Source organism: Octopus bimaculoides, chromosome 4 (genome assembly GCF_046866305.1).
Source record: "Octopus bimaculoides isolate indiv1 chromosome 4, ASM4686630v1, whole genome shotgun sequence".
Taxonomy (NCBI): Eukaryota; Metazoa; Mollusca; class Cephalopoda; order Octopoda; family Octopodidae; genus Octopus; species Octopus bimaculoides.
This window is the reverse complement of record NC_142931.1, coordinates 54,077,079-54,087,655: the sequence shown is the minus strand read 5'-3', so window position 1 is coordinate 54,087,655 and position 10,577 is coordinate 54,077,079. Positions and strand designations below refer to the sequence as shown.

Here is a 10,577-nt window from a genome sequence, read left to right as displayed (position 1 = left end):
GATTAGAAATTCAATTTATCACAAAATATCTGAATATGGTTCAATCCAGTAACTTCATTTACAGCATCACTTACATTTACTCTTCATATATAAATTTTACATTTGTACTAAACTTTTAATGTCCTTAGTCAAAATAAAATTATACAAAGTGATAAGATTCCCTGATATCTGCTCTCAAGCAGACTACTGTAACAATTCTACCATTAATGATAGTAGATTCATCAATCATAACAGACATTTTAGATTGTTTGGAAATTATTCCTTTTCGCTCCTATCTTTTACATACAATTCCCTCCATGGTGAACAATACTTACACATAATTTATGAGAGTATAGAACATTTCCTAAGCCAAGCATATTTCTTTATTACAATCCAGTATTATGTCTGTGTTTGGCCTACATTTCTGCACAATATTATATACAGTTAAACAAATTCACCCTGTTTTTGTTTCATCATTTTTCCGTGACATATAAACACTTCATTTTCAATTACTTTTTCATTAGCTGCTTTATCAATTTTTCTTAGTTTCTATAAATGGGTTTCACAGGTTTTGTGTTTAAAAATCTTTACTCCTAAGCTTTTTAACTGTTTTTACCTTGTCACCATTTAGTCCTACACCTACAACATTAACATGGTACCATTCACAAGACATGGATTTTTGTGTTCATTCAAGTCCAAGGTGACCATTCTTGCATACAATACAACTAAGTTTTCTGTTTCTAACAATTAAACCAGAGATATTTTTATATCCATCAGTCTGAAAGATCACATTTTCAATATTTTTTGCAATGTCATCTTTTACATATGCAGCATCAAGTGAAACAAAACACAAATGAGATTATCATTTTGAAGTATCTTAACCATTCTTACTGGTTGAATTTTTTTTACTATTGCTTACATGTCTGTCAAAGTCTTTTAAAATATCTTCTTATACTCATTTTCACAGCAATACTCTAATCTGAACAATATAAACACTGTATCTTGTGAGCCATCAACATTCTGAGCAAAGCCTTGTGTTTTTTAACATACAAATTTCTTTGAGAAGTTCTTCTGAGACATTACAATTAGTAATGAACTTATTTAATTTAGAATTGTAAACTTAGTCAAGTACATAAAGAAACTAAACAAAGTATCATGGTTCTTGACCGTAAAATAGTGTAGCCTGGAAAATATGTTCACATGTCATCTGGTAATGAGTCTGATGATATTTAAGGTGATTAAATAATTAAATTGATACTAGCAATGATATTTGTTTGATAAAATTCATGGAATATTATTTTTTCCTACTTGCTCATGCATAAACAAAACCACCTGCCATAAAACACTTTCACTAATGATTTGTATGAGAACAAAATTGATTCTATTTCATTTTCTTATTGTTCATTCTCATCTAACCTAGATATCTAATCTAAAGATGTGAATTCTTATTGAGAGAGACAAGGAAAGCACTGAATTATATATTGTGCTGTCTATTTTAGGTTTACCATAGCAGTTTCTAGATAAAAAAAAAAGGTCATGTAAAACCTAGGTTAAACACTAAGCTTCAATAAGGTAATTTTTGAAGGGGTAATGGTCATCTCACACCATAAGTTAAGTTAGCCACATCATTTACATTATACAAACTACAAAGTGGTTTAAAATGTTCATTCTGTAAATTTGATGTTCTTGTACAACCAAATCTATGCTGAGGAAAACAGATCCTTATAAGTAGTAGATAGCTCCCAATACCTAGGCAACCAAGTTAGCAGTGGAGGAGAATGCTCTGAGAACAGTTGTTAGAATAAGAATGGACTGGGCAAAGTTCAGAGGTCTACTACATTTGTTGGTAGTAAAGGGCCTCTCCTTCTGAGTAAATGGTAGATTGTATGACACCTATGTACAAACAACTATGTTATATGGCAGTGAAACATGGGCTGCAACTGCATAGGACATGTGTAGGCTTGAAAGAAATGAAGCCAACATGCTCCACTGGATGTACAATGTCAGTATCTAGTATGACAGAGTGTAAGTGTTTTAAGAGGTAAAATTGGGTATAAGAGGCACCAGATATATGAGTAGTGTGCAAGAGAAAAGACTGCACTGGTATGGTCATGTGATGTGTATGTATAAGGACAGTTGTATCATATAAATGTGTGGCAGGTTTTTGCCCTAGTTTGAACCAGTCTGGTTTTGTGGGTGAGGGGGTATCGATTAGGAAAATTTCATATACAAAAACCAGATTTTCAAACTGAATGATGATATGAAAGAAAATAACTCATGACACTCCACATCAAATTCATTGACTGACATCAACAAAACTAACAAATCATAGCTGTTGATTGCAAATCAACCAAGCTTTAAATAACCTAGCTGAGCTAGACAAAAACAGAAATTTTTAGAGAGCAGGATGGACAGTAGAACAGAGAACAGAACACTTATATGTTCATGTTAAGCTCTATTCAATATCAGCTGGTGTCAGCTATCTGATCCACCAAATATTAAAAGTCAGTTATATGAGCCATCTAATTCCTCCTAGCTTTAGGACTTCACTGGTGACAGCTGACACATTCATGTGTACACACACACACACACACTCCCTCCCCTTTCTCTCTCCCTCTCTCTCTCTCTCTCTCTTTCTCTCTCTCATCTACACATAACTACAGAACTTGTCTAACCAAATTACTATTTCTCATCAGATGGCATGTCCAATACAGCTTTTAAAAATAAACATGAGGAACTGATAACTATGATTTCTTACATCCATTCATGTAACTTTTCATTCACCTCATTAATTAATATGATAACACATTTATTCATGTGTTTGGATTACTGCAGGGGTCACCAATTTAACCTATGAATGAATATGAAGTGTTTATCAATTTAACACCCTTCATATTCAACCATTATGTTAAATTTGCAACCCAGCTATGCCTGAATGAATAATGAATAATAAAATACCAAAGGCAACTTCATTCCCCTCTCTCTCTCCAATTCATAAGACAGTAGAAGTTGAGACCCATGTAAACAACCAGACTCAGCACTTGACCTCACATTACCTTATTTCATCCTTTTCAAAGCCACCCCATGGTCACTCCTATTCCCTAACTTTCAACAGACTCACCAGAATATCCAACCACTCTTACATTAATAATAGTATACAACAAATTAATCTGTATTATATGTTTTATTGTGAGAAATGAATAAAATATGTAAACTTAATTATAGTAAATAAACAGCCGCAGGAGTGGCTATGTGGTAAGTAACTTGCTTACCAACCACATGGCTTCAGGGTTCAGTCCCACCATGTGGGACTGAACCCAGGCACCTTGGGCAAATGTCTTCTACTATAGCCTCAGGCCAACCAAAGCCTTGTGAGTGGATTTAGTAGACAGAAACTAAAAGAAGCTAAAGGCAGGGAGCTGGCAGAAACATTAGCATGCCAGGTGAAATGCTTAGCGGTATTTCGTCTGCTGCTATGTTCTGAGTTCAAATTCCACCGAGGTCGACTTTGCCTTTCATCCTTTCGGGGTCGATTAAATAAGTACCAGTTACGCACTGGGGTCGATATAATCGACTTAATCCGTTTGTCTGTCCTTGTTTGTCTCCTCTGTGTGTAGCCCCTTGTGGGCAGTAACGAAATAAGAAACTAAAAGAAGCCTGTCGTATACATATGTATATGTTTGTGTCTGTATTTGTCCCCCCACCATCGCTTGACAACTGATGTTGGTGTGTTTATGTCCCCATAACTTAGCAGTTCGGCGAAAGAGAGCCGATAGAATAAGTACTAGGCTTACAAAGAAGAAGTCCTGGGGTTGATTTGTTCAACTAATGGCAGTGCTCCAGCATGGCTGCAGTCAAATGACTGAAACAAATAACAGGAAAAAAAAAACAAGTGAATTATTATTCTTGATTGAAATTTAACAAAGCTGCCTCATCAAATTCACTTTGATTTCTTCAACATCCTGAAATCTTCCTTTCAAGCAGGATTTGATTTTTGGAAGGAGGAAAAAGTCGCAAGGGGTGAAATCTGGGGAATACAGTGGCTGTCGGACCTGAGGGATGCTGTGTCTAGCCAAAAACTGCTGCACAAGCTGCACTAAATGGGTAGGTGCATTGTCAGCTGAAAGCAGTTTTGGCAGACATGTGTCTCATACCCAAATCTTCAGTGATAAGGGACTGAACCATAACTAATTTGCACATCCTCTGATGACTCGTGGATGGTGATTTGATGATTTTCCCTTACAGCTACACAAATATCTATGATGTTTTTCTCAGTTCTGTTGGTTGCAGACATTTTTTTGGCTCATCCACTCCTCGCCATATGCTTTCTGTAACTTTGTGTTAGCCTCTGAGCAGGTATCGCTAAGGTTTTGGCAAAATTTGATGCAGATTCATGATCAATGCGACAATCACATGCTACACACGTTCCTTCCAAGCACTGCTGTAAACAGTGGAAGTGAGCTAGAACATTAAAACTTGGTGTGCATGCATTGCAAAGTTCAAGGTCAGTCTGTGCCAAGCAGCTTCACTCTGCATGCTTTAGCTTTGTTACAAGGGCAACAGTTCAGATACTTATTGATCAGACCACATATAGTTTATGTTAATATATATAGTTAATGTTAATAATTTATAACTGACATTAATCTAGGAAATATAAGACAGTGAGCTGGCAGAATCATTAGCACTCTGGACAAAGCGTTTAGTGGCATTCCTTCCAGCTTTATGTCCTGAGTTCAAATCCTATTGAGGTTGATAAAATAAAGTACAAGCCAGGTACTTGGGCCAATGTAATCAATTTGCCCCCTCCCTTCAAAACTTCTGGCTTTGTGCCAAAATTAGAAAGATTAACCTAGGAAACAACTATGAATATAAAAATCCACAAAGTAACTGATCCTATATAATTTATCATTATTCCTCACAGTCGACTTCATTACCTCACATTTGATTTAAAATGGAAATAGATAAATACATGAAATATATAGCTTTTTCACCAACCCTTATCCCATGATAATTTGTAATTTTAAAGCTTTTTTTTTATTATGCTTTTATTTTGTTTTATGATAATTGTGTATTGATTTCCAATTTGTGAAACTTTTTTGATCTTTTCTCATGAGAAGAATGATTTTTACATAGGTTAGTAGGGCATTTATTGTTACATGAAGCAATGAATTGTTTAAAAATTCCAGCTATAGCTAAAATCTAACACATAACACTATATTGAGGGCAAAACTGTCTCTTAATTAAGCAAACATAGAAATGACACCTAGATTTGTATTTTAAAAGTTGAGTTTCATTTCCTGATAATCTTCAAAATATCAATGTTACTGTGGTTATAATATTCTTTTTTGACTATCAACATACGAAACCTGTTTCAGTTATTTAATGAAACATCATCATCATTACAATCCTTTTACAACTTCTGATGCTGGTGCCACATAAAAAGCACTCTTACTGGTGCCACGTTAAAAGCACTGGTGCTAGTACCACAGACAAAGCACCCAGTACACTGTAGAGTGAGTGGTTGGTATTAAGAAGAGCATCCAGCCATAGAAACCATGCCATATCAGGCAACAGAGCCTGGTGCAGCCCCTAGCTTTACTAACTCTGGTCAAACCACCCAATCCATGCCAGCATGAAAAACAAACATTAAATGATGGTGATGGTGATGGTGATGATTTTCCTTGTTTGCATGAGTCAGATGGAGTTTATTGAAGCAGATTTTTCCACAGTTAAATGCTCTTCCACTTAGTAACCCTTACCTGTTTCCAAGTAAATTAATATTTGCCTGTGGCCAGACATATTTTCATGGAAGACTGGAAATGAATGGTACTCCCTGTTTGTAAGTGACACTCATTTACAACATTACATGATGTCGCTATAAGGAGACACAAACATACACACATGTAAATACAATGGATTTGTTTCAATTTCTGTCTACCAAATCCACTCACAAGGTTTTGGTTAGCCTGGAGTTATACAGGGTGTTCAGAAAAAATTTGACACTTTGTTATTGTTTAGTCCCAGGTGAGCTCTCATGAAACAGACCTTTGATCAAAGCATTTCAACCATGACTTTCTAATCATATTCCCAGACATATATCCAGGAATACATTATCCAATATATGTCATTTCATTTTAAGACATTAAAGTGTGACTTGAGAGGAGTTTGACTGTTATTTCTAGAGATTGAGAAATAACTGACAGGCTCCTCTCATTAGTGTGTAGTACTCTTATTTTATGCTGTTAGTTTCTCTGAGAAAAATTTTTAACATTTCAACAGGTAAATTATTTTCTTGAGGAATTTTATTTATTTATTTTTCCAGTCAGCCTTTATGATGAGAGTGTTGAAGATGTGTCAGAAATGAAACCAAAATTAGAACTTTATGATGATGTGGAAACACTAAGAATTGCTATTCTTGAGAAATTGGATGAGCTACAGACCAAGAAAACTGACATGCGTAATAACTATATTCCTATTTCAGTCTGTTTACAGCTGGAACAATGTATAAAAGACACAGACGTAAGCTCTATCTCTGTTTTTATTCCCTTAAATGTTTATTTTCCCTACTTTGTATCTTTTCTCTTTACTCTTTTACTTGTTTCAGTCATTTGACTGCGGCCATGCTGGAGCACCGCCTTTTAGTCGAGCAAATCAACCCCAGGACTTATTTTTTGGAAGCCTAGTACTTATTCTATCAATCTCTTTTGCCAAACCACTAAGTTACGGGGACGTAAACACACCAGCATCGGTTGTCAAGCGATGTTGGGGGGACAAACACAGACACAAACATATACACACACACACACACACACACACACACACACACATACACACACACACACACACACACACACACACACACACATATATATATATATATATATATATATACATATATATATATATATATAAGATTGACCAGTAACCGGTCTGTCAATATGCTAGAAGATCACTTAAAGAATTCTCAAATAATGATTCAGCGGAGCCAAAACAGGCGGGCGAGACCAGTGAAAATTATACATACCTCGGTTATCTGTAGACCATGGTTTCAAAATCAATAATTCCAAATTAAAGTATCTATTTATCATCAGTACAAATTGCCGATAATCTTATAATCGAACAGAATCTCGTGGTAGTTGTCTTCAACCAGTGAAAACGTGCATGTGATTCTATCCATTATAAAGATTAAAATTCAAAAGTCTTAGTTTTGGCGCGCTGAATCCGGAAATATCTCTGCAGAAAATATTTTCTGCTTTGAATTTACCAACTTTGAGAAATGTGATTATGGTTAATTAACATAATATGGTAAAAATTCGTTATTAATTAATATCAATTTAATACCAGGAAACTAGCACATTAAAAGAATCAGAAGGTTCAAGAAAAAAGATTTTTCGAGATCCTAAAAGGATTATAGTACTTGTGTGTATAAGATTGACCAGTAACCAGTCTGTCAATATGCTATATGTATATATATATATATATATACATATACATATATACGGCAGGCTTCTTTCAGTTTCCGTCTACCAAATCCACTCACAAGGCTTTGGTCAGCCCGAGGCTATAGTAGAAGACACTTGCCTAAGGTGCCATGCAGTGGGAATGAACCTGGAACCATGTGGTTGGTAAGCAAGCTACTTACCACACAGCCACTCCTGTGCCTTGGGTAACAAAAATAAAATTTAAAGGTAAGTTCCAAGCAGGTACAAAATTTACACAAAATTTGCATTCAAGATAGAATTGCCTTTCACTCACAAGAGATAATTTGTAATTTTGACAATGAGACACAAAAATTTGTGAGGAATGGGCTTGGAATTAACTCCAATATGTATAGTATTACCTCAGTTGTAATTATTGCTTCTGGATCTTTAAAATGCAACCTCATCCCTAGTTGGATTTGAAATCAGAATTTAAATATTACAAGCTCAGTACTCTACTATTCCTGTTACTTTCTTTGACATCATCATCATCATTTAGCATCCGTTTTCCATGCTAGCAAGAGTAAGACGATTTGATTGGAGTTGGTAAACTGGAGAGCTGCACCAGCCTCCAGTCTGTTTTAGCTTGGTTTCTACAGCTGGATGCCCATCCTAATACCAACCACTCCTCCACAGACAGTACTGGGTACCTTTTATGTCACCACCATGGGTTCCTTTTATGTGTCACCGGCACAGGTGCCTTTCATATGTCACCAGAACTGACTATGGCTATAATTTCACTTCACTTGACATGTCTTCTCAAGCACCAGCTCCAATCGTTAGCATACCAGACAAAATGCTTAGCAGTATTTCTTCTAGCTTTACATTCTGAGTTCAGATTTTTTGAAGACAACTTTGCCTTTCATTCTTTCAGGGTCAATTTAATTGACTTACCCACCCCACTGAACTTCTGGCCCTGGCCAAACTCTGAAACCAATATGATTACTATCATTTTGAAAAATATCAGGTCATTAAGAATGAAATGTCCGATTTTGAACTGAAAGTTTATTTTACTATATCTCAGCAAAAAGCAATGTAGTTAATGAAAGTATCCACACAATTTCGCTATTTTATCGAAAGCTTATGCTGGCAGCGAAGAATTCTGGAGAGCAAGAGGTGATGAAATCACAAAAGGCTGTTTTTTGCATCTTCTTCAGATTTGAAGTTTTTCCCTTGCAAAAAGTTGTCTAATGCTTGGAAAACACGATAGTCAGTTGGTGCAAAGTTTGGTGAATATGGTGGATGACAAACTACTTCCAAGTTCAGTTCCTGTAACTTGAATAGTGTTCTTTGTGCAACATGTGGTCAAGCATTGTCTTGCAAGAGAATTGGCCTGTCTCTATTGACCAATCTCGGTTGTTTAATTGCAAGTTCACTTATAGTTTCATCCAATTGGTTGATGTATACATCTGCTGTAATTGACTTTTCAGGTCTCATGAAGTTGTAGTGGATGACACCAGTGCTGGACCACCAAACAAACACCATTAGCTTTTTTGGTGAATATTCTTTTTGGATTGTGTTTTGGCACTTTGTCTCTACCCAACCACTGTGCAGAATGCTTGCTATTGTTGAAAAGAATCCATTTTTCATCACACGTAACAATATGATGCAAAAATAGTTTGCTTTTGTGCTATGACAGTAAAGAATAGCAAGTTTCAAGATGACATGTCATTTGATGCTTGTTCAGTTCATGTGGTACCCACTTGTCCAGCTTCTTTACTTTGCCGATTTGTTTCAGATGGTCCAATACAGTTGGAATTGAAACATCAAACCTTGCTGTTAACTCATGCATAGTTTGAGATGTATTCACTTCCACTATAGTTTCCAGCTCATTATTATCCACCTTGGTCTCAGGAGTAAAGTTACCAGACTGAAACTTCTCAAATCATCAGCATACAGTGCACTTATTTGCCACATCTTCACCAAACACCTCATTGATGTTTCGAGCTGTCTGAGATGCATTGGTTCCCCGACAGAACTCTATTCATAAGCAACACGGATTTTTTATCTATCCATGGGTCCACAAAAATTGATTTACAAGAAAAACTCACAATATAATCACACATCATGAATTGCATTTCAAAAAGTGATGATGTAACTCTTCAATGTTGTAAAACAAAGAATTGTCAGGATAAAACATTAGAGTTAATGACTGCCAAACTTGGTGCATAAGAAAATCGAACATTTCATTCTTAATGACCTGATACAAAAGTTAAAATTTAATAAGTCATGGCTGTGTTGTTAAGAAGCTCATTTTGACACTATGTGGTTTCAAGTTCAGTCCCACTTTATGGCACCTTGGGCAAATGTCTTTTAATACAGTTTTGGGCTGATCAATGCTCCCTGAGTGAATATGGTAGATAGAAACTGTATGACAGCCTACCATATGTATATGTATATATATGTATGTGTGTGTTTTTGTATTTACCCCTAACCCACTGCTTGACAATTGGTGTTAGTTTGTTTACAGCCTTGTAACTTAGCAGTTTAGCAAAAGATACTTACAGAACAAATACCAGACTTTAAAAATATGTACTGGAGTTGATTTATTTGACTAAACCCTTCAAAGTGATGCTCCAGCATGGCCACAGTCCAATGTCTGAAACAAGTAAAAGATAAAAGAAGATAAAAGATACAATATATAGATGGGAATGTTTCCAAATTTCTTGTTTATATAAATAACTTTATTTCTTAGTAGCTTCACAGCTTATTTCCAAGTAATATTAGTTTCACTGTGGTAGTTTTTGCCATTTTTTATCACAGTTGAGCATTATCAGTTGCAATTACTGGATGTGTTTTTTTTATATATTCCAAGTGTAGTATATTATGTTTGATTACCAATTAAAACCAGGCTTTAAATGTCTTGTGTTGCATTTTATCACCAATGAAAAATGTATGTATAAAAATTGATGGCTGTGTGGTAAGAAGTTTGCTTCTCAGCAACGTGCTTCCAGATTCAGCCCCATTGTGTGGCACCTTGGGCAAGTGTCATCTACTATAGCCCTGGGCCAACTAAAACCTTGAGTGGATTTGGTGGATGGAAACTGAAAGAAACCCATCATAAATATATCATCCTTAATGTCCCTTTTTTCCATGGGTTGGGCAGTTTGACAAGATCAG

The 10,577-nt window shown here is 35.6% G+C and overlaps 1 protein-coding gene across 1 annotated transcript in view; it reads left to right on the top strand.

Annotated features, from left to right (window-relative positions):
* The window catches only part of LOC106879060 (uncharacterized), a 38,113-nt gene that overhangs the window by 17,778 nt on the left and 9,758 nt on the right, over positions 1-10,577 (top strand). The window contains exon 6 of the mRNA XM_014928487.3: positions 6,302-6,498. Within this exon, the coding sequence (XP_014783973.1) occupies positions 6,302-6,498 (197 nt within the window). The remainder of the gene's footprint in view (positions 1-6,301; positions 6,499-10,577) is intronic.